The 26148-nt window shown below is 35.9% G+C and overlaps 1 protein-coding gene across 3 annotated transcripts in view; it reads right to left on the bottom strand.

Moving 5' to 3' along the window:
* The window catches only part of LOC142334592 (uncharacterized), an 80541-nt gene that overhangs the window by 50483 nt on the left and 3910 nt on the right, over positions 1 to 26148 (bottom strand). For 2 of the 3 annotated variants that reach the window (XM_075382750.1, XM_075382748.1), the window contains exon 2: positions 3580 to 4244. In XM_075382750.1, the coding sequence (XP_075238865.1) occupies positions 3580 to 3921 (342 nt within the window). In that variant the 5' untranslated portion in view covers positions 3922 to 4244. Of the gene's footprint in view, positions 1 to 3579; positions 4245 to 4417; positions 4724 to 26148 lie in introns of those variants that run through there. The other variant, XM_075382749.1, reaches the window with a different exon arrangement.

Raw genomic sequence — 26148 nt, forward strand, 5'->3', positions numbered from 1 at the left:
AACTACAACAAATTTCAAAAAAAATTGAAAAAAGCTAAAAAATTGCTAAAATTTGTAACATTAAAAAGTTGAAGAACTATTCCATTGCCATTAAAAATTTGTCAGTAACTTATTATCGAACCCTTAAGGATGTTTCCTGGACCCTGGGTCTGGAAAGACCTAATAAGGAGAAAAAATGTCAAATAAATTGAAAAATTCCACGTTTTGTCAAAAAACTGCTAAAATTCATGATATTAAAATATTGAAACCATTCTATTACAACTAGAAACAATGCAGTAACCTATTATCGAACCCTAGAGGAGGTTCTTTGACACCTACGGCTGATAAAAATCAAAAAATATCAAAAATTTTCAAAAAAGCTTGAAAAAAATGGCAAAATAGTAAAAATTTGCGTTTTTAGCAAGCGGTTGTTCGTCATTAGCTAGCCACGGTAGGGGGGGGGGTTGGGGGTCACTGGCGGTTGATTGGGGGCATCACTGCGGTGGGGGGGGGGTGGGTGGGGCAATAGGAGGGGGGTCAACAGTGGGGGGGGTGTCTTCAACCTCTAAGAACTGCCCTTCACACCATAAGTATAAGTCTCCGAAACAGTTTGAGCTGAAACAGAGCTGAAAGGCTCTAGGAGCACTTAATGCCCACTGGGCGCTACCTGTTTATCCCATTTTTGAGGACGAATGCGTCAAAAGCGTCAGACGAAAAAGCGGTCAAGCGAAAAATCGCATAAAAAAAAGACCGACAGGACTAATATAATTGCTACAAACTTCGTTTAAGAGCAATTAAAAGCCATAAATCTACTAATGTTGGAAGAATTGCTCTTGAACGACAGGCAGGACAATGTAATTCAGGGGCTGTAGCCTTGATAAATTTTTTTTAAGGGTGCAATCACTATATTCAAAATCAGTTTTGATAATACCGACCATCCGGTATTCTCCAAATTTATCAAAATGACAAGAAAACAAAACTAAAAACGAAGTCAGACTATGAGCAAATTATGGACAAGTCAATTGTTGATGTTTACCTTCCCACGACCAAGAAATGCCTTAGACGCACTAATATCTAAATTACAAGACAATGTTGATTCTGAATTCAAACTTGGACTATATAGATTGTGCTCTAAAATTTTCAACAATGTTATTGCTGTGCTGACCTTCTTCTCTAGTAAATGACCTTGTATTTCATAAACGACATATTTCGTTTTTCTTCTAATAGACACAAAGATTGCAAAATTCTAGCAAAAAATAGAAATGGAATAGTCTTGTTTCGAAAAAAATGGTTGGGAAAAATAATCTGCTAAATAGCTTACGCTATTCGAAATTAAATACTCTAATAACGTCGGGCGAATTGCTCTCAAACAAGGGGCGAGCTATTGGCTTTGTCAGCAGCTGCCGTTTAGTGAGGCTAGTTTCACCTTTACGGAAGGGGCGTGGGGTCAGAAGGAAGCTCAAAATCCGAGAACTGCCCTTCACACCATAAATATATGTCTCATAAACAGTTTCGGTAAATCGCATATTTAGAGATCTCAGCAAGCATCTGAGAGAAGAAACTAGTCTAGAGAATTTAAAAAGATTTCACGAAAAATGCCGAAAAAGCGGCATAAAATGAGATAAAGCGAAACAAATATTTATTCAAAGAAGTAAAAAAAAACATAGCAGAACAAGTCCAACAGTAATCTAAAGAATTCTCATTGATTAAAAAAACTAGACAAAAAATGGACTATAAATAGATTGGGAAAACAATTGAGGAAAAAGCCGATAAAATTCGAAAAAAACAACAAACATAACCGACTAGCGTCAGGCGAATTGTTCTCAAACGACCGGCGAGCGGTTGGCTTCGTTAGTAGCCATGGGGTGGGGGTTCACCGAGGGGCTGATGGGGGCAACAGTGGGGTGGCAGGCAACAGCGGCGGGGCAGTGGGGGAGGTGGGGCAACAATGGTGGGAGGGGAGTTCTTCAACCTCTAAGAATCGCTCTTCACACCATAAGTATAAGTCTCCAAAACAGTTTCTGTGAATGGCATACTTGGAAACTTTTGAGTTCAAAGGCTCCAACTTAATGCCCACTGGGTGCTACCTGTTTATCCCACTTTTGAGGACGGAATGTCATTAGGGTCAGACGGCCAAATCGGTCAAGCGAAAAATCGCATTAAAAATCACCGACAGGACTAATATAATTGCTACAAACTTCGTTTAAGAGCAATTTAAAGCAATAAATCTACTAATGCCGGAAGAATTGCTCTTGAACGACAGGCAGGACAATGTAATTCAGGGGCTGTAGCCTTGAAAAACTTTTTTTAAGGGTGCAAAAAAGTTAACCACGCCGGGATTCGAATCATTAACATCCCGCTTCCTGATCAGAAGCACAGCCCACTCGGCTATCAGGCCCTTCTTGTTATGCTGCAACCAATTTTATTTTAGCAACAAGCTTTACTTCGGAGTGAAAGCAACAGAGATTACTCGAAAATGAAGAACGAAAGCGTGACAGTCACTTGAGATGTCAAAGAATGTTCTAGCAGAAAAACACAAAATGGTCAAGCAAAAAATTTGCATAAATAAGACCAACACATTTACATTAATTGCTATAAACTTCGTTCAAGAGCAATTAGTCAAAGTACAATAAAATTGCCGCACCTGAACAAAAACCATGCTTAAAAAAGCGAATTTTGTCAAATATCTTTTTCTCACTGTACTTTATAATTAGAGTGAAATTCACGCCGCAAAACCACTCACCTTTTTGCTCCATTTCCTGCTTCGGCGTGACCAAAAACATCTCTTCAATTTGGTGAAATGTGTGCATCACATCTTAAGACAGCGCCCAATACGATTCAAAATTTGAATTGCAAAAAATAGGAGCTCAATAATAGCCTGCTGAGATGACAGCGGCTATTAAACATAATCACCAACGTCAGGCCGATTGCACTCAAACGAACGGCGAGTGGTTGGCTTCGTGCTAGCTACCGTTTAGTTAGGCTAGCTTTAGCTTAATTGAAGGGGCTTGAGGTGAGCGCAGCGGGGGGGGGCTACTGATGGGAGCAACGGTATGTGTGTATATGTGTGTGTGTGTGTGTGTGTGTGTGTGTGTGGGGGGGGGGGGGGAGGGGTCGAACTCTAAGAACCGCCCCTCACACCATGATTATACGTATCCAAAACAATTTCTGTGAATCGCATACATGGAGACTAGTGAGATGAAATGCTCCAAGAGAACTTAATGCCCTCTCGGGGCTACCTGTTTATCCCGTTTTTGAGGACAAAAGGTCAAATTGGTCAGACGAAGAAAAATCGGTAAAGCGAAAAAATGCATAAAAACTACAGGACTAGTATAATTGCTACAAATTTCGTTTGAGAGCAATTTACAAGTTCGTTTTGTCTTCAAAATTTTACACAGTTAACCGATACATTTTTTCATTTAGGGATTGAAAATAACCCAGTGGAATATTCGCAACAGCCTAAGGACTATTGGGTTATATTATTAAAAATTCCTATAGGGCAATGAGAATCCACTTGAGCTATATTTTTATACTTATAAGCCTAGAGATAGCTACATGTATATTTGCGATTTAAAAGCTTTCTCAGTATAAAATTCTCACTTCTTTGATGAGTTCCGATGGTGTGATTCCGATTCCGTCAATGATAGCAGCACCACTTACAGTGGAGTCCCCTTTCCCATTAGAGGACTGGAGAGCATTACCGCCACCACCATTACTCAACAACTCAACAGGAGCTCTAGGTGAGCTCATATCTGAGGCGTGCCCGAACTCCGACTTGATTCTGTTCACATTTTGAGCAGCTGTTATGTTGAGACCAGTTAAGTCAGATGCTGCATTAGCATCACCAGAAGAATTTCGCGAGTCTCGATCTGTTGCCACAACATTCGGGGGCGGGGGTGGAGGCGGAACTGGTAATGGCGCAGCTATTAGATGCTGATTCATAGCGCCAAATAGCGAATACAAGGGTTATTTGGAACGCTGCCGCTCTTCAATTTGCTAACGCTGGCTTGCAAACTTTCTCCCCTCAATCGAGATAAATTATTCCAATGACTCCTTAAACCGTTCGCCTAATTGTAGTATTGCACGTTACACTGCCGTTTTCTAAGGATAATTTTTCCCTGTTTTTATTTGTCACTGAATAATCAAATTAAGTAGATGATAGGCAGGATAAATATTAAGTCGTAGTTTCGCTCGAGAGCAGCACTATAAGAAATTGTGTTGTGTCATCATCTAGTGCTGAGGGTCAGAGCAACGTTTCTAGACAGCTGAAAAGACATTAAACATGAAAATCACAGTCCATGATTCAAATCAGATTTAAAAAGAGCATTAAAATGAGGTCGCTTTTAAACAGGGCAAACAAGCTTGAACAAAAAAAAACTAATGACTGTAGGCCAATAACACTTGAGTAGAACGTGTTAAATATATAAAAAATACTAACTGGTATTGGAGAAGTGAGAAGAGAGGACCAAATTAGCATTCAGAGCGAATTAAAAGCAAAGCCAGATAACAATGAACTGCAATATTTCTTGAACAATAGCACACATTTATCAGACTGCCTGTTAGTAAGCACAGAGTCTATTATTCCACGAGGAACCAACCAAAAAGCGGAGCGGAGCAGAGCAGAGCTGGGATCTAACAATAATTCACATACGCACACCGCATAAGGAACACAGTCACGTACATGCACACACAGATAGGTACACGTAAACAACACAGGCAGCGACGGGGAAAGGAGTAAAGTAAAAAGCAACGCAACATACAAATAGCGACTGCTTTCCATACATGTTTTAATATTCCAGCAGTAGCGCCTATTTTAATACACACAGCACGCACACAAACAGTCCTGGGAAGGCATGGGAAACGGTTGGGAAAATTACTTTGCAATATAAGGAAAGGCTAAACGTGGGAATAATACTCCTGGGCCCCACAGCTATGAGCTCGATTGTCGGGAACAGAAAATAAATGGCTAACTAATTCAATGACGTTAAAATGACATACACCTATGTAATGGCTACTGTGGGAGGTTATATAAAGGCAACCTGCTCTCTTTCTGACACACACGCATAAATTACAAGCTGAGAAACTTACAGCCTAACAAGAAAAACTCCGAATATCCTAGCAAGCACATATGCTAGAGCGCATTCTATATTCAACAGCGAATTCTGTGAAATCCTGACTAGTGTATTCCGATTCATTTACGTAGTTTACACGAGTCTCAAGTGAAGTTAAGCTAAAGTTAAGGAACGCATAACATTTAAATATTTTTTCGAATTCAATAATATTGCTGCCACCCCAACAATCGTAATTTGAATATGTTGCTAACCGATGATTTTTGATGGATCAGTGAATTGCACCCAACTAAACTTCTGGTTTCAAGCAACACGGTTGATAAATAATTTAATAATTTGAAGAACCCGAACAAATTAGGAGCAAAATGCTCGTTCAAGTCGGGGTGGTGTTTCATTCCAGCCCATCAAACAGGGAAAAGGTGGGAATTTTCAGCTTCCGAAATTAGGAAAGATCAGCTACAAATTAAACGGTTTACAGATTGAATGATGTAACTACTTGCAGCTCTTCTAGGGGTGTTATTAGATTGACGGGTAGATGGAGTGATAGGATTTAGGTGGGCCGTACCAGAGGAAACTAACTACTGTAGATAGGATCAAAACTTAGCGTACTATAAATAATTCCAGCAGCGAAGTTCAAGTCAGGAACCGATAAGCTCAAGCTATTAAAAAATGTAAAGGCCATTACTTCTCTTCGAGTTGTACGATATGACTACACTAATTCCTTCACATTTCGTAGGAGAGCAATTAAACAAAACAAATTTGAAAACTCGGAACTGGGAAAAACTTAAGAATCATTGCTTTCGAACCCATGACACGGCGTAATATACTTCAGTATTAATCACTCCGGTATCAGGGCTTGTAATAGCTTCTTACAATAGCTTTTGTTTTAGCAATAGACTTAATTTCTGAAGAGCAATTTGGGTCACACAAAACTCAAGAGTCAAGCGTTAAAAAGCTCTTAAGAAGTGAAACCGAAAGAATGTTCTAGAACAAACAACAGTCAGGCAGAAATTTTTCATAAGACACACGTTAACAATAATTGCTCCAAAATTCGTTCAAGAGCATTTATTTCAAAAATATCGAGCAGTTAGGCAGTGACAAAACAAGAATACGTTTTTGATCGAACATGAGTAACATTTGAGAAAAGATTCAAAAATCAAGTATTCACTAATAACTTATTACTACAAAAAGTACACGCTCATAAAAAGCTTTAGCTCCCCATCGATCAATTCGAACAATTGAAAATAGGCGTAATTGAAACACATAGGTCATTTTATTAGCACTCAAGAGAAAAACACTGAAAAGAGCAATCAAACTTGAAAAATTACTCTGAGAAAACAAAAAATTGTTCAAACACCAATATCTCACATCAGTTTAAAGGTAATTTGAAAAAAATCGGGCCTCAGACCTCATAATTTTCACCCTTTACTACAGGGTGAAGTATCAACACCAACAAGAAATAGAGGTGGTAGCTAAGACTTGAAACGACTAAATTTTAGTAGTGGGCTTCTAAAATTGGGCTGCATGGGTATATCCTGTTTCCGTTTCTGATTACCGTTTTAAATAACACCTTTCATTTTAGATTGCTTTGTTAAGCAAAAGCTGTTCAAACGTATGTTGAGCAGAACAAGCGAAAAAAGAAACTAGCCAAGAGAAGTCAATTACTACAATTCTTCATATTAAAATGTTGAAAACCACTGCAATGACACTATACGGTACCCTATTAATAAACCGTAGAGGAGGTTATAACTGAATCTGTAAAAACTCAAAAATGACCAATATTTAAAAAAACGTGAACAAAATTGCAAAAACTATTTTTTGTAATTAAGTTTGCATTGCCAAAACAATCACCTCAAAAACAGTACTATAAATAATTCCAGCAGCGAAGTTCAAGTCGGGAACCGATAAGCTCAAGCTATTAAAAAATGTAGAATGCCATTACTTCTCTTCGAGTTGTACGATATGACTACACTAATTCCTTCACATTTCGTAGGAGAGCAATTAAACAAAACAAATTTGAAAACTCGGAACTGGGAAAAACTTAAGAATCATTGCTTTCGAACCCATGACACGGCGTAATATACTTCAGTATTAATCACTCCGGTATCAGGGCTTGTAATAGCTTCTTACAATAGCTTTTGTTTTAGCAATAGACTTAATTTCTGAAGAGCAATTTGGGTCACACGAAACTCAAGAGTCAAGCGTTAAAAAGCTCCTAAGAAGTGAAACCGAGAGAATGTTCTAGAACAAACAACAGTCCAGCAGAAATTTTTCATAAGACACACGTTAACAATAATTGCTCCAAAATTCGTTCAAGAGCATTTATTTCAAAAATATCGAGCAGTTAGGCAGTGACAAAACAAGAATACGTTTTTGATCGAACATGAGTAACATTTGAGAAAAGATTCAAAAATCAAGTATTCACTAATAACTTATTACTACAAAAAGTGAACGCTCATAAAAAGCTTTAGCTCCCCATCGATCAATTCGAACAATTGAAAATAGGCGTAATTGAAACACATAGGTCATTTTATTAGCACTCAAGAGAAAAACACTGAAAAGAGCAATAAAACTTGAAAAATTACTCTGAGAAAACAAAAAATTGTTCAAACACCAATATCTCACATCAGTTTAAAGGTAATTTGAATAAAATCAGGCCTCAGACCTCATAATTTTCACCCTTTACTACAGGGTGAAGTATCAACACCAACAAGAAATAGAGGTGGTAGCTAAGACTTGAAACGACTAAATTTTAGTAGTGGGCTTCTAAAATTGGGCTGCATGGGTATATCCTGTTTCCGTTTCTGATTACGGTTTTAAATAACACCGTTCATTTTAGATTGCTTTGTTAAGCAAAAGCTGTTCAAACGTATGTTGAGCAGAACAAGCAAAAAAAGAAACTAGCCAAGAGAAGTCAATTACTACAATTCTTCATATTAAAATGTTGAAAACCACTGCAATGACACTATACGGTACCCTATTAATAAACCGTAGAGGAGGTTATAACTGAATCTGTAAAAACTCAAAAATGACCAATATTTAAAAAAACGTGAACAAAATTGCAAAAACTATTTTTTTTAATTAAGTTTGCATTGCCAAAACAATCACCTCAAAAACAGTTATGGAACTGCATTTATCACTTGCACTCGTTAATTGAGAGCTGTTTAAGAAATTGAAACAAAACGGGCAAAAAAGACCTCACCTTGATTTTAGACGTATTTATATGAGAGCCCTCTATTAAACTAAAGCCCGCCGAGCGTTACCTGTTTATCCCGTCTTGAAAGTTAAAAGTCATGAGAAAAATGCGTGAAAACATATGGCAAAGACAACACGCCAATACAATCCAAAAACTTCGCATTGTAAAAATATAGCGAATTGTAAAAAATATAGCAGGACATATAGAAGTCCCAAGAAATGAATTAACTAATGACTTGACAATTAACATTTTTATAGCTATCTCAACCTAAAACAGGCGAAATACTGTACAGAAAAGTGCTACACTCAGTAACATTGTTTGATAATCTTAGTGCTATTTTGACAATTACGTTATAGTTCGTGAAGCACAAACTTGATTTGGACAAAGTCCAATTTAACATGAACAAATTGCTAAGTAGATTTGAATAAACTACTATTTTAAAATCACTAACTCGAATTAAGAAAATCATGACGTGATTATATCACCTCACTTCGAGAATACCAACTTAGCCTTGATAACTCTGTCGACACTGTTATCTCTATCCAATAAGATAATAGCGAGACACGTATCCGCAAGTATAAAAGGAGCTTGCACGCTCAACCACCAGCACTTTTTGGTCCCCGATAACATCAGAGCTGAATCATACTCCCGTACTTTTCCCTTGCTTCAATCTCGAATTACTTGGGATAGATTTTAACTGTGTGACTAGAATATTTTGTGACTAGTTCTTAATTGAGAACTCTCTAAGTAATAAAATATTAACTTAGCGCAATTGCAATTTAAGGCAAGTTAAACTTACAACCTCTTCAACTCTATCTAAATTACAGTTTACCTTAGAATAAATCAACCTGTGCTAACTAGTGATATCTCAATCTTATTGACTTAACAATTCCATCCCTTCATGCTCGGTTCATATTTAATGCTTTTTAACATAACTTACTACTTCATATTTTCATTTAATTTTCTTTAATACTCAACTAAATACGAATAGTAGAACTAGGGGTTGAACTCTTAACTTATATGTGTGGTCCCGCAATTAACCCCGTCGTTTAAGTATCTAATGTACTGCCAATGGTATAATACCTACGACCCTGTATGCGGAAAAATAAACAAAAAATCTAGAAACAGTTGGGGACTTTCGTTTTCCAAGATCTCGTGCCTTAAGAACCACATGTATTGAGTTCTCATTCTAAAAAGGTGAACAAAATATATTAATTATTGAGAATCGAAGCAAAAAAGAGGGGAAAAGAATTGGAAATCAGAACTCTGAAAATCAGTGCGGTTAAATTAAAATAAACACAATCCAATTCCAGAATCTTCAACACAGCATGTGATAAAACCTTGGAAGTCGTGAAATATCCTTTAGCAGTTCTAATGGCTGAAAAAGGGACAGCACAACCACAAATGAAAGCATGATACAAATTCAATAGAAAAATTCCGACAAAAAACGATATCTCAGTCAATTAAAAAATGAGACAAAATTTGAAGCAGATAACTTGGCCCAAATCACGCCGCGCTACAAGTCCAAAGAGTACTGATTTTTTTGAAGTGGGCAAGAACATAAGAAAACAAAAATGCTAATTTATTTTATGCTAATTTATTTTTTAAAAGAAAAGTCATTTAAAAAATTGATTCATATGAACAAGCACTTAATCAGTTGCATTTTTCCGCATTCGCCACTAATAAAACCTGTCACAAATAAAACTAAAGAAGACAACAAAAAATACAATCGAGGACACCGGTCAATATTGAGAAAGAGTTATGATACAGCAAAAAGTACAAAAGTAGAAGCACTGCTCAAAAACTTACTAATATTTTTGAAAACGAATATCATATTATTCATAGAAAGCAATAGCTACAAACTAAAACAATTAACTAGATGAGATCGATTATCCTTAGCAACTGTTGGGACCTTTAATAAATGAAACGACGAGATGAGACAACAGAGTGACAAAAAAACTTCGCAAAAAATCGACAAAACAACATTTAGTATCGAAGTCAAATAAATCAATACCTTAAAAAAATAACTAAAAAAACAAATCGATCAACTCAATCTCTATTATGAAGCCATGAGATTAAATGATAAGACCAGAGATGCCTTTCCTTAAAGCGATTAAATGATAAGACAAGAAAGTTCATCAAAATAAAAAGAAAAACACTGAAAATTATGGAAAACAGTGGCAAAGTCATGAAATCTTTCAGCTATGGACATACGAGATTAAATGTTCTTCTATCTCCTCTAACTATGTTTTTATGTTTGATTAGAAACCAACAATTTTAATCATTAGTGATATTAAATGATAGAACATGAGTTACATTAAGAAAAGAGTCAAAAATATAGTATTCACTAATATTTTATTACTACAAAAAGTACACGGTCCTAAAAAGCTATAGCTGCCGATCGATGAACTCAAACAGTTGAAAATAGGCGCAATTGGAACACATATAGGTCATTTAATAGGACTCAAGAGATAAACACTGAGAAGAGTAGTCAAATTTACGCCCGAGAGAAAATATCTCTGAGAAAATGAAAAATTGATCAAACAACAACATTTCACAACTCTTTGAAGTTAATTTGAAAAAAATCAGGCTTCCGATCTCCTTATTTTCACCCTTTACTACTTCAGGGTGACTACTATCACCACTCTAAGTTGACTTCTCGTTGACGTGAAGAAAAAAATGAGAACAGATCAAAAAGACAGCACACAAAAACAACCTAAGTACGATGGATTGTAAAAAAATAGCAGTGCAAAAAATAGACGGCTGAGCAGATTCGGACGGCTATTAAAAACTAATGTTTTTATTCCAATAAGCTTGGCAAACGTATGTAAAAAGTATTAGTTCCCGAGCTCTGCTCCAATAATTTTCGACTAATTAAAAGAAGTCTCAGAAATCAAGAAAAACATTGGGAAAAGTCTGATTGTCGGATGTGAACAGAAACCCTCTCAAAAACCAACAATTTAATACAATGCATCTACCTTTAAGTGGCTCGAATAAGGCTAGGCTTGACAAAATGAGAGGTACAGTAGCCTTTGACGTAAATGCACGTAGCTGTTAAGTGTAAATCAGAAAAATTACTATTAAAAAATCGTCAATGTTTTTTCTCTAACAAATTGGATTCAAAACACTATCGGACCACATGTTAAATAAACATCTAGGGAGAACCAAAAAAATCACCAAGAATAGTACGCGAAGTTTGGTAAAATATTCCTCGCTGTTCGATAACCGTTACAAAACCTTTTAGCATAGCCGCTATATAATCAATTTCCACGACGAAAAAAAATGAACTCTTTAAAGCACTTTCAAACCCAAAAGAATGGATTCAAGCTTTCCTTCCTCTGGACAACAAAAACCCCAAACAGAACAAAAGCTAGATGACAGCAATACCGAACTGAACCATGCAATCACATGTTTCGAGGGCAAAAATCAGGGTGATGGGGAGAAAATTGCCGAGAATTTGCAAACAATGAGCTATTCGATTGACAGTGAAAACCCAAACGCAGCAAAAATGCTCACGAATAATCAGCGGAAACAATTTGTAAACATGTTTGAGTAAACATAATACGATTCGATTTCCTATGTTAAAGAAGATCAACAAGAAGAGTACATCAGCAAAATCAATGACACGTGGAACCACACCATCGACATGAAAATTGAGATTCGGATTCACATTTTGCAAGAAAACACGACAGCGAACTGTAACAAAAAAGACGACGAGCTTACGCCAGCAGCCTATTCGATGATGGAGAACTCAGCAACCAACAACACCATTAACATCACAGCAACTGGACAACAGCAAACGTCGAACAACGGATACATATCCAACGAACAACCGGATGCCATCAATTCCGTTCAACTTGACAAGAGCTTTGTTATGATGGACTAGCTTACTGAAACAGCCTGAGCAACCAGCGGAACGGAGTAACTGCAATGGAGGACAACCATTCAATGAGCAACAGTGAAGCCACAGCAATTGTCATCAACGTTTCAACAATCAGCTCCATTCTATACGCATTAAGTTGAAACCATTCCAAAGATCTTCAGAAGTTCAAAGGTGACCAGAACAAATGTTTATATTGCTACAACCGTTTCAGCTTCATGATTGGACACAGATCTCAATGATGGACAGAAAGTCGCCTATTTGCAGGGACTTGAGATTGGAAAACATAAAACAGCAATGAAGGATTTGCCTGCAACGAACACCTTAACAAAAAACATAATAAACAAGTTGAAATAGAAACTTGGAACCCATACGTCATCGTCAGCAAATCGGAGAATCTCATCACGTACAGGCCACCAACAAACCATTTCTTCGGACAATTAAAAATTTCTACACATTTATAAACACCATGACAAAGACACTGCAAAAACTTATTTTGAAACCCATTTTAACAGCACGACAGTCTTGACGCATGCAAGCGACAAAATGCCTCACAGCAAAGAACTTAAAGGAACGTTTGTTTTGCGAAGACAAATTCAGCAGTCGACACTTGCAGATTTTAACCAATGGCATAGAGAAATAGCTGAAGCACACGAACGCTCAACCCATCAATGACGGAGAATTTGCCCTAGCACAGTCAGTGATACACCACAACGGAACTTTATTTCTTGTGGAACCGAACAAGTTCATCAACAACAAATCCATCCGAACAGGGAACAACAGCAACATCAGCAGCAACAACAACAACCAACACAACCAGCGGAGCAGAACACACCAGTTTCAAACCTAAAGAGGAAGCAACAGTAATAACCATTTTAAGCCTTGTCTATATATGACGGTAACCATCAGAAATTCCAGTGCTAAACTTTTAAAGCAAAGTGAACAGATGGAGGACTGCAGACACCAGAAGTTGAATCTTTGCATAAACTGTGTGGGAACGAACCCCCCAGCCAACAACTGTCCTTCAAACTCAAACCGCAGGGAGCAAGGAGGTGGACAAATAAACAACACTATGCTACATGGCTCCAGAAGCGAGTATGGACAAACAGTGGCATCATTCAGACAACCAAGATCTCAGTTGAGCCACTGAATAGGAAATGAAAACTCATTTGCAGTTATCAACATCAAAGATACAAAAAATGACAGCGGTGACCAAAACAACACGTCTGCTCTACTTTGTGTCAGAAATTTTGCATAAGGAGAATAAAGTTCTGATATACGCCTTTATCCACCCGGGGAGCAGCTTGACAATACTACTCTCAAAAACAGCTCATGAACTACGCCTTCCAGAGGTGAAACGTCAAAAACTTGTCTTGGAAGGAGCCAACAGACACAAAGACAAGTTACACAACACCAAAAACTGCGATTTTAGAAGACGGAGAAAGCTTCAACCTCAGAGATTTATCTTGGAAATAAAAATTTTACCGGAGCTAAAGCAGCACCCAGGATACATTGTCAAAAAATTACTATCTCAGTCACGTCAAAATGCTAATTCTGTATAACTTTCAAGTAAGAGAATTGATTAAACAGGACAACTTTCACATCATCTCAACAATCAAGGTGGATCAAGGGTCATCTGCATTACCAAGCACAAGTCTTTTAAATGTGTGTGGATTATTTCTGGACCTCAAAGTTTTGAATGACAGCAAAACGCAACATTCGATGCATCTTAGTGCTTTGATTTGCAACAATTGCCTCGAACAAGAAAATGACGAAGAAATTTCTGTGGTGGAAAGCAAAGGTTATCATTAGAGTCACAGAACAAAACTAGTCCCAAAATTTTGTTAGCCAAGCAAGTGCTCAAAACAACATGCTTGAGACAAACAGACAACGATATGATACAGTCCTTCTGTGGAAAGACGACAGTAGTATAACAGACAACCGATCACAAACATTGACTCGTCTCAATCATCTTGTCAACAGACTACAGAAGAAACCCGAACAGTACAAGAAATACAACGAGGAGATACCGGCAGATTTGGAAAGAGATTACATTGCCAGGGTACCTTTCCAGCAACAGAACGATACCGGACGGTACATGCCACTCTATGGTCTTGTTAGCCCAAACAAACACGATAAGATACAGAGAATTTTCAAGGACAAAGCAGCCCAAAGAGGAACAAGCTTCAATGACATGCTGCTAGATGGACCTGACCTCCTAAAGAATATGCTTGCAATTTTGCTACGATTTGGATAAGGAGCAATTCCGCTCTACAGAGTTATCGAAGCAATGTTTATGCAAATTGGAGTACAACAGAATCGACATCTCCGATTTATGTCGAAAGTGCAACAGCCCAGTATTATAGATGCACGAATACCAAAGACGCATCTTTTGGAGCCAGAGATTCGCGAGCTTAAGCAAATTTTCTGTTTTGAAACAGAAAGCCAAAGACGACACAGATCATTACTCAAATGCTCTGCAGACCATTCAACGGACATACTACATGGATGACAAGGTTCACATCTTTCAGCGACGCTTCAACAGAGTTTACTTCAGTAAAAGATGTCATAGAATCCTTGAAAATAGGTAGACTCAAATTGATAAAATGGTACAGCAACAATCGTGTTTTGTCAACATATGCAAGACGACCTGTGCAAACCAATCAAAGTGCTTTGGTGTAGATGTGTCTATTAGCGAGTTCTTGTAGCGCACTGCGGCTTGGGTGAAGATAACACAGAGCAAAACAGAGAAAGAACATGAACAGGAAGACATGGACACAAAACAAGTTTTTGTTTCCGGTGTCAGGTTTATACGATTCTTCAGAAATCATATCTTTCCACATCCGAGTCAAGAAAGATCGAACTACAAGAACTGTGGAACTATACACACCATCAATGGAGACAATGTAAAGGCCACAAAGTATTGGGAACAGGAAACTGTTAGTTATAGCGGAGGTTAAACGAGTTGCTAGGTGGTGCAGCACTTCGGGACACAATGAAACTTCACATGAGCAACAGTAGCATAAATCAGAACAACCGGAATGAAAAAACAACAACTCGTTTTCAGATGGGGAAACAAAGGTAGCGCCATTACGTCAAGCAACAATTCGCAGACTTGAATTGCAAGCAGCACTTTAAGCAGCAAGGTTGAAAACAATCGAAGACAAAATGGATTTCATGCTTGAAATCATCTTTATTTGGAGCGACAGCAGGACCAATCTCAAATGGAAAATGAACTTTAAAGATACAAGATGTACATAGGAAACCGAATTACTGAAATAAGGGATCGGACGAGCACTAATCAGTGAAAATACATCAAGACCAGGGACAATCCAGCAGATCAAGAAACCAATGGACTTACAGCAATACAGAGACATAATAATCTTTGATTACAAGGACCAGTTTCTTCTTTCTTTTCTTCAGCAGCAACACAGGGAAGCTTCACGAAACACACCGACAAAAAAATGACAATGACTTCATTGATGCAGTGGTTGAAACTCATAGCTGTCATCTTTAAAATGAAAAAATTGCGGAACAGAATGAGAACACGGGACCAACAGATTATAGACGCAGATAATTTCCTAACAAATTGCAAAACTGTTAAAAATTGCTAACTAAAACGCCCAGGAAAATGCAATAAAACAACCAAGGTCGAAAATTTGCAGAAATTGTACAACAATCAGCAAAATAGCTGAGAAAACTCGAAATTAGCAGAAAACTCGTATTAATTACCAAAGATTCCAAAACGCTATCAAAACAATCCTAAAAACATCTGTTTAGTCCATTCAAGCTAGTTAAACAAGTGAAACCAAAAAAAACCCGCACGTGATAAAATATTTCCCTTGCTCAGGGAAAAAATTTTTTCACACCTCATTTCTCACTCTCTCGAAAACAGTGGTCTGAACAAAAAACTCTACGCTCCGCCCTCAAATTTTATTTAACACTCAGACAACCCAAATTTTTCTCGCGTTTCAATTCCTGATTCAAAATTCACTCGACTAAAATTTATTGAAAAAGACCTCCCCAATACTCCTCTTCGAGTCGCAGACAGACAGCGCTCCAATGCAATAATTCTTTGAATTGTAAAAAAAGAGCGCCTATATGATAGCTTTTGAGAGGCTGACGGCTGCTAATAATAAGCAATACGTAAAAATGAAATCCTTACTTCGCAAAAAAAAACTACTTGTGACTTCATGTGGACTTCCAATAGCGTCAACTGCTATTTATAATCTGCAATTTCTGAAAAATAAACCACTTCAAATATTTCCGTTCCATCACAACTAGAAGACAGAGACTACAACATAAATCAGAACTCGGGCAAAACATCACGAATTTCTAAACCACGGTTGTTTGCTTTTTCAACGCACAATTTTTGCAAGAAAATAGGGCCGATTACTCTTTTGAGATTTGTATTTCGTTTACTTCTAACATCAGGATAACAATCAATACCTCACGATAAGTTCAAACTAATAAAAGGACCAAGATCAATTCCTTCTGTTCTAGGCTTCGATTCCTTTTTGTAGAATTCTACTTTAATTAAAAGCCACTGATGACATGAAGCAAGAAAAAAGTGTACTGATTCTCTGCCCTGCATGGGATTGTAACACACAAAGGAAAAAGTTGTTGGCCCGAAGAAAATTTTGGCCCGCGTTTGTATGTAAAAGAGTTCAGATTAAATCTGATAGGTCGTTAAATCTGATTACTTGATTTTAATAATGGTGCTTTATCTTTTCTCATATGACTATTTCGGCACTGAAAATGTTTATGAGAGAACATTATACAATTCAAAGAATTATATAAATCAATTAGTTGAGCGAGGCAGTGAAGTAAACAACGTGTCAGTGTAACTTGCATGTGACACTTAAACATTCAATGTTACTTGCATGTGGCGCTAAAACATTTGATATTTGAGTGACTAGCGTAGAATCTCGCTTTACCGAAACGGCAATCTTCCTCTCAAAAATGTGGAAGTTCAGGGAACCCATTTCTGACCAGGTACCACTTTTCTTGCTCAACAATGATCTTATAGTTGGCCACAAAGGGGGATCAAAACAATATCTCGAAAAACTAAAACAAAATGAAAACTAGAGTTATTTTTGTGCTCTAATTTGAGGTATGCATTTTATTTCATTTTTGAAATAAAAAAAAGCTCTTAATCTACCTCTTCTTTCCGCTCCCTGTGAATAACTTCACTGCGAAAAAACCGTTATTTTTCCACGATACGTTAAAATTATGAAAATTCTACTGAGGCACAGAACCGGTGTCGCGTCACATCAACATTATCAGCAAATCGTCTCAAGCAAGCTAATCTAGTTTTGTTCCTTTAAAACTCGCAACTTATCTCTCTATTATCTTAGATATTATTCTTTGGAGACGCTGGTATCTTTCGTCTACATTTAATGTATTCTTTCAGATCTCATTGGTAGCACTATCAATACAAAAAAAAAATTTTAAATCATTTTGAAAACCAGTAAACCTCAAAAATTAAACAAAAGCACACCAGCACCGTCTATTAACCGACTACTTCAGATATTTTCTTGCCTCTTACACTACGCTCTTCAAATACTTGGGTTTATAAAGGACTACTTAGCGTTCAACAACAGCTGAAACGCGACGACTTGAACCCACAACCGTGCGAGAAGTCAATCTTGGTTTAAATAAAAAGGAAGTAACCCAAATTAATCAGCCCTGAATTAATCAAACCAAAATTACATTTCTCACAACCTACCGATTGAGGAACGTTTCCAATAAATACACCTTAGTGTCCGAGTTAATCAGGGCGATAGAACCAGCCGACCATCCCCATCAAATTGATTAACTTATAAAAAAAATCAAAGTTGACTAAATAGCCCTTTAAGAGAAAGGCGCGACAAAGGTGCAATATGCCATATATAGACATTTCTTCTATTTAGGAAATCTCTACGCATATTCAGATCCCCCTGTAGCCTTCAAATACACTATCTAAAAATTATATCGAGCTTTTCACAAGCAAAAATTGGAAATATTTTCACCAAACAACGATGACCGAGGACAAAAAAGGAGATCTGACCCCTTGAATACTTATTTCAAGCAGTGTGTTTATTTTAACGCATTCTCGCGTCTGAAGAAAAGTCACGAAGCATTAACGTTTTTTAATCAATCTTTTCCTGTGCTGAGGGGAAGAACTTGCTACTAGGGTGTTCTTTTGTTCAGTCAATTATTAACTCATCATCTTTCTCGGCCAAGAACGCAGTGCATAAATACAAGCAAAGCAATTTCTGAACTCTTTGTTTGCTGGAGAAATGAGATTGAAAGAAATCAAAGCAATTGGCTGTAATACTTGCGTGACAATTACCTCACGTCATCAGAAACTTAGCTGAAACAAATTTTCCTCCACGCATACAATTTCAAGTTGAATGTAAACCTTTCTGCTATTTAAAATTTGAAAAACAGATAAATTACGAGAAGTTCTTTTGTTTCCTCTCCCATTTTTTCAACAAAAAATGATTCAATTGATTATTTGAAGTTTTACGTCTATTCGTCTTTTGAAGCTGCTCAACAAACCGTAAGTTTTTCCGACCAAATAATAATATTTAGCGTCACTCAGTTGCGCCCTATTTCAACACGTCTAGCCCCAAAAAGCAAAACAAAATTAAAAGTTAGTAACTTTTCTAAAGGTTTTGTATTGTGAAAACTTGCAGAAGTTTCTTTTTGAAGTTAAATTTAACTGCAGAAAAGATGGCCTACTTTTCCTTAAAATCCACGGGTTTAGAATAAACGCGTTTCATAAACGATTTAAACTGACTGCCCCGAATTCACGGTTTGCGGAATTGATGAAGAGAAGTGAGAGCTTTATCATTTTTTACACCCGGCTACGGAACAATAAAAATTGTTCTAGCACTTGCACCCAACGCACCAGACAAAAAAACTTCTGGCTATGATAATCTTATCCTTAAGAAAATAATCAAAAGTATTTTCACAAGTTTTTAAATATCAATCCCTATGAATTACTGATGGCACTCTAATTCTCGACAACTAAAAAATCTCACAGGAGTTGACAATTTTTTATTTTTGTCGTTATTCCCAGTGAAATAACAGGTGTTTATTTTTCTGTCGCTTGTGCGTCGGGAGGGGAGTAACTCCGTCAAATGTGCTACTGAAGAGTTTTTACGAATCCAGGGATCGTATTGAAGAAGTGTCTTCTAATCAACAATCTTGTGTGAGTGAAACTGAAACAGAAAAGTCTGAACGCGGAAAAATCTTGACAAGAGCGGAGAGAAGAGCGTGTACACTACTATTATCGATCAAGAGATGCAAAAATGCTCTGAGCAAACCTTTATCATAAGTGGATTTTTCAAGCTCGCGTTTGGTCTTAACTAAACTTTTGATGTTTAAAAGAAATTTATTAGTTTTTATTAGACTAAAGTATTAGTATTCAGGTAGCTTTGATAGCGCTCTCAATTTTTTCGGTAACTGAAAGAAGTTAAAAACGATAACTTAAAGGTTCTCTGTGTTTTTTAATGGCCTGTGTTTTGTTTTATTGGGAAATGAATTAAATTTATGTATTAATTGATTATTTTGTGGGAACAAGGTAGCTTTTTTGTAAGTAACGACTTCAATTTTTGTCAATGTTCAATATTGTTTGCATGTTTGTCAAATTGGAGAAGTTTGTCAGCCTATTATGACTTGGCCAATATTGTATGACCAAAAGGATAGTTTCAGTTGTACGAAAAAAAAACATTCCGTTTGTATGCGTTCTTCCGTTAGATGAAAATTGAGTAAAATCTAACTTTAAAAATTAACTTATTTACTTCTAATTTTTCTGTTGTTATTTTTTTGAAGATTCTATTGTTTTGTTTTGATGAGTTGTGCTACTAGAAAACAGTTAGATCAAAGGCTAGGTTTTTCGGCGAATCAGTTTCTTGTCCAGTTAAAAGATGAATAATTGATGAAAGGTAATTTTCGTTGTCAATTTTTTTTTACCCATTCTCCTAAAATGATTGGTTTGTGCATTTCAATAGAACGAAATGCATGAGACTAAGCTTTCAGTTTTAATGCGGTTTTGTATTATATGAAAAGGCATTTATTTCGTTGATTTTAGTTATGGATAATTTTTTAATTCTTTTTCGATATATCTTATTTTAGTGATTTCGTCTTTTTAAGCTGTTCAAGAAATCCTAAATTTTTCCGACCAAAAAAATTCTTAACGTCACTCAGTTGCGCCTTATTTTATATACGTGTAGCCCCAAAAAGCACTACAAAATCAAAAGTTAGTAACTTTTGCAAAGGTTTTGTAAAGCGAACAATTTGCAGAAGTTTCTCTTTTTGAAGCTAAATTTAACTGCAGAAAAGATGGCCTACTTTTCCGTAAAATCCACGGGATTACAATAAACGCGTTTCATAAACGATTTAAACCGACTGCCCCCGAATTCACTGTTTGCGGAATTGATAAAGAGAAGAGATAGCTTTATCATTTTTTACACCCGGCTACGGAACAATAAAAATTGTTCTAGCACTTGCACCCAACGCCGCCAGACAAAAAAACTTCTGGCAATGATAACCTTACCCTTAAGAAAATAATCAAAAGTATTTTAACAAGTTTTTAAATATCAATCCCTATGAATGACTGATGGCACTCTAATTCTCGACAACTACAAAATCTCACAGGAGTTGACAATTTATTTTTGTCGTTATTCTCAGTGAAATAACAGGTGTTTATTGTTCTGTCGCTTGTGCTTCGGGAGTAACTCCGTCAAATGTGCTACTGAGAGTTTACGAATCCAAGGATCGTATTGAAGAAGTGTCTTCTAATCAACAATCTTGTGTGAGTGAAACTGAAACAGAAGTCTGAACGCGGAAAAATCTTGACAAGAGCGGAGAGAAGAGCGTGTACACTACTATTATCAATCAAGAGATGCAAAAATGCTCTGAGCAAACTTTTATCATAAGTGGATTTTTCAAGCTCGCTTTTGGTCTTAACTAAACTTTTGACTTTAAAAGAAATTTATTAGTTTTTATTAGACTAAATTATTAGTATTCAGGTAGCTTTGATAGCGCTCTCAATTTTTTCGGTAACTGAAAGAAGTTAAAAACAATAACTTAAAGGTTTTTCTGTTTTTTAATGGCCCTGTGTTTTGTTTTATTGGGAAATGAATTAAAATTAAGTATTAATTGATTATTTTGTGGGAACAAAGTAGCTTTTTTGTAAGTAACGACTTCAATTTTTGTCAATGTTCAATATTGTTTGCAAGTTTGTCAAACTGGAGAAGTTTGTCAGCCTATTACGGCTTGGCCTATATTGTATGACCAAAATGATAGTTTCAGTTGCACGAAACAAAACATTCCGTTTGTATGCGTTCTTCCGTTAGATGAAAATTGGGTAAAATCTAATTTTTAAAATTAACTTATTTACTTCTAATTTTTCTGTTGTTATTTTTTTGAAGATTCTATTGTTTTGTTTTGATGAGTTGTGCTACTAAAAAACAGTTAGATCAAAGGCTAGGTTTTTCGGCGAATCAGTTTCTTGTCAAGTTAAAAGATGAATAATTGATGAAAGGTAACTTTCGTTGTCAATTTTTTTACCCATTCTCCTAAAATGATTGGTTTGTGCATTTCAATAGAACGAAATGCATGAGACTAAGCTTTCAGTTTTAATGCGGTTTTGTATTATATGAAAAGGCATTTATTTCGTTGATTTTAGTTATGGATAATTTTTTAATACTTTTTCGATATATCTTATTTTAGTGAATTCGTCTTTTTAAGCTGTTCAATAAATCGTAAATTTTTCCGACCAAACAAATAATTAGCGTCACTGAGCTGCGCCTTATTTTATATACAGGTAGCCCCAAAAAGCACTACAAAATCAAAAGTTAGTAACTTTTGCAAAGGTTTTGTAAAGCGAACAATTTGCAGAAGTTTCTCTTTTTGAAGCTAAATTTAACTGCAGAAAAGATGGCCTACTTTTCCGTAAAATCCACGGGTTTACAATAAACGCGTTTCATAAACGATGTAAACTTGACTGCCCCCGAATTCACTGTTTGCGGAATTGATAAAGAGAAGAGATAGCTTTATCATTTTTTACACCCGGCAACGGAACAATGAAAATTGTTCTATCACTTGCACCCAACGCCGCCAGACAAAAAACTTCTGGCTATGATAATCTTAACCTTAAGACAATAATCAAAAGTATTGTCACAAAATTTTAAGATATTAAAACCCCTATGACTGACTGATGGCACTAGTTCTCGACAACTACAAAATCTCACGGGAGTTGACAATTTTTTATTTTTGTCGTTATTCTCAAATAACAGGTGTTTATTTTTCTGTCGCTTGTGCTTTGGGAGTTACTCCGTCAAATGTGCTACTGAAGAGTTTTACGAATCCAAGGATCGTATTGAAGAAGTGTCTTCTAAACAATCTTGTGTGAGTGAAACTGAAACAGAAAAGTCTGAACGCGGAAAAATCTTGACAAGAGCGGAGAGAAGAGCGTGTACACTACTATTATCGATCAAGAGATGCAAAAATGCTCCGAGCAAACTTTTATCATAAGAGGATTTTTCAAGCTCGCTTTTGGTCTTAACTAAACTTTTGATGTTTAAAAGAAATTTATTAGTTTTTATTAGACTAAAGTATTAGTATTCAGGTAGCTTTGAGAGCGCTCTCAATTTTTTCGGTAACTAAAAGAAGTTAAAAACGATAACTTAAAGGTTTTTCTGTTTTTTAATGGCCCTGTGTTTTGTTTTATTGGGAAATGAATTAAATTTAAGTATTAATTGATTATTTTGTGGGAACAAAGTAGCTTTTTTGTAAGTAACGACTTCAATTTTTGTTAATGTTCAATATTGTTTGCATGTTTGTCAAATTGGAGAAGTTTGTCAGCCTATTATGGCTTGGCCAATATTGTATGACCAAAATGATAATTTCAGTTGTACGAAACAAAACATTCCGTTTGTATGCGTTCTTCCGTTAGATGAAAATTGAGTAAAATCTAATTTTTAAAATTAACTTATTTACTTCTAAATTTTCGGTTGTTATTTTTTTGAAGATTCTATTGTTTTGTTTTGATGAGTTGTGCTAGGTTTTTCGGCGAATCAGTTTCTTGTCAAGTTAAAAGATGAATAATTGAGGAAAGGTAACTTTCGTTGTCAATTTTTTTTTACCCATTCTCCTAAAATGATTGGTTTGTTCATTTCAATAGAACGAAATGCATGAGACTAAGCTTTCAGTTTTAATGCAATTTTGTATTATATGAAAAGGCATTTATTTCGTTGATTTTAGTTATGGATAATTTTTTAATAATTTTTCGATATATCTTATTTTAGTGAATTCGTCTTTTTAAGCTGTTCAATAAATCGTAAATTTTTCCGACCAAACAAATATTTAGCGTCACTCAGCTGCGCCTTATTTTATATACAGGTAGCCCCAAAAAGCACTACAAAATCAAAAGTTAGTAACTTTTGCAAAGGTTTTGTAAAGCGAACAATTTGCAGAAGTTTCTCTTTTTGAAGCTAAATTTAACTGCAGAAAAGATGGCCTACTTTTCCGTAAAATCCACGGGTTTACAATAAACGCGTTTCATAAACGATGTAAACTTGACTGCCCCCGAATTCACTGTTTGCGGAATTGATAAAGAGAAGAGATAGCTTTATCATTTTTTACACCCGGCAACGGAACAATGAAAATTGTTCTATCACTTGCACCCAACGCCGCCAGACAAAAAACTTCTGGCTATGATAATCTTAACCTTAAGACAATAATCAAAAGTATTGTCACAAAATTTTAAGATATTAAAACCCCTATGACTGACTGATGGCACTAGTTCTCGACAACTACAAAATCTCACAGGAGTTGACAATTTATTTTTGTCGTTATTCTCAGTGAAATAACAGGTGTTTATTTTTCTGTCGCTTGTGCTTTGGGAGTTACTCCGTCAAATGTGCTACGGAAGAGTTTTACGAATCCAAGGATCGTATTGAAGAAGTGTCTTCTAATCAACAATCTTGTGTGAGTGAAACTTAAACAGAAAAGTCTGAACGCGGAAAAATCTTGAGAAGAGCGGAGAGAAGAGCGTGTACACTACTATTATCGATCAAGAGATGCAAAAATGCTCCGAGCAAACTTTTATCATAAGAGGATTTTTCAAGCTCGCTTTTGGTCTTAACTAAACTTTTGATGTTTAAAAGAAATTTATTAGTTTTTATTAGACTAAAGTATTAGTATTCAGGTAGCTTTGAGAGCGCTCTCAATTTTTTCGGTAACTAAAAGAAGTTAAAAACGATAACTTAAAGGTTTTTCTGTTTTTTAATGGCCCTGTGTTTTGTTTTATTGGGAAATGAATTAAATTTAAGTATTAATTGATTATTTTGTGGGAACAAAGTAGCTTTTTTGTAAGTAACGACTTCAATTTTTGTCAATGTTCAATATTGTTTGCATGTTTGTCAAATTGGAGAAGTTTGTCAGCCTATTATGGCTTGGCCAATATTGTATGACCAAAATGATAATTTCAGTTGTACGAAACAAAACAGTCCGTTTGTATGCGTTCTTCCGTTAGATGAAAATTGAGTAAAATCTAATTTTAAAAATTAACTTTACTTCTAATTTTTCGGTTGTTATTTTTTTGAAGATTCTATTGTTTTGTTTTGATGAGTTGTGCTAGGTTTTTCGGCGAATCAGTTTCTCATCAAGTTAAAAGATGAATAATTGAGGAAAGGTAACTTTCCTTGTCAATTTTTTTTACCCATTCTCCTAAAATGATTGGTTTGTGCATTTCAATAGAACGAAATGCATGAGACTAAGCTTTCAGTTTTAATGCAGTTTTGTATTATATGAAAAGGCATTTATTTCGTTGATTTTAGTTATGGATAATTTTTTAATACTTTTTCGATATATCTTATTTTAGTGAATTCGTCTTTTTAAGCTGTTCAATAAATCGTAAATTTTTCCGACCACACAAATATTTAGCGTCACTCAGCTGCGCCTTATTTTATATACAGGTAGCCCCAAAAAGCACTACAAAATCAAAAGTTAGTAACTTTTGCAAAGGTTTTGTAAAGCGAACAATTTGCAGAAGTTTCTCTTTTTGAAGCTAAATTTAACTGCAGAAAAGATGGCCTACTTTTCCGTAAAATCCACGGGTTTACAATAAACGCGTTTCATAAACGATGTAAACTTGACTGCCCCCGAATTCACTGTTTGCGGAATTGATAAAGAGAAGAGATAGCTTTATCATTTTTTACAACCGGCAACGGAACAATGAAAATTGTTCTATCAATTGCACCCAACGCCGCCAGACAAAAAACTTCTGGCTATGATAATCTTAACCATAAGAAAATAATCAAAAGTATTTTCACAAAATTTTAAGATATTAAAACCCCTATGACTGACTGATGGCACTAGTTCTCGACAACTATAAATTCTCACAGGAGTTGATGACAATTTTTTGTTTTTGTCGGCATTCTCAATGAAACAACAGGTGTTTAATTTTCTGTCGCTTGCGCTTTGGGAGTCACTCCGTCGAATGTGCGATGGAAGTTTTATACAAATCCAAGAAGCGTTTTGATGAAGTGTCTTTTCTTTTCAACAATCTTGCCTGAGTGAAACTGAAACAGGAAACCCGAACGCGGAAAAAATTTTAACACGGGCGGCGAGAAGAGCGTGTACACGACTATTATCGATCAAGAGATGCAAAAATACTCGGAGCAAACTTTCATCATAAGTAGATTTTTCAAGCTCGTTTTTGGTCTCTTAACTTAATTTTTGATGTTTAAAAGAAATTTAAATTAGACTATTTTTAATAGACTAAAGTATTAGTATTCAGGTAGCTTTGATAGCGCTATCAATTTTTTCCGTAACTAAAAGGAGTTAAAAACGATAACTTAAAGGTTTTTCTGTTTTTTTTTCACTGGCCCTGTGTTTTGTTTTATTGAGAAATGAATTAAATTTTAGTATTAATTGATTACTCTGTTGGAACAAAGTAGCTTTTTTGTAAGTGACGACTTCAATTTTTGTAAATTTTCAATATTTTTTGCATGTTTGTCAAATTGGAG

The sequence above is a fragment of the Convolutriloba macropyga genome, chromosome 2, assembly GCF_964194025.1.
Source record: "Convolutriloba macropyga chromosome 2, txConMacr16.3, whole genome shotgun sequence".
Classification (NCBI taxonomy): domain Eukaryota; kingdom Metazoa; phylum Xenacoelomorpha; order Acoela; family Convolutidae; genus Convolutriloba; species Convolutriloba macropyga.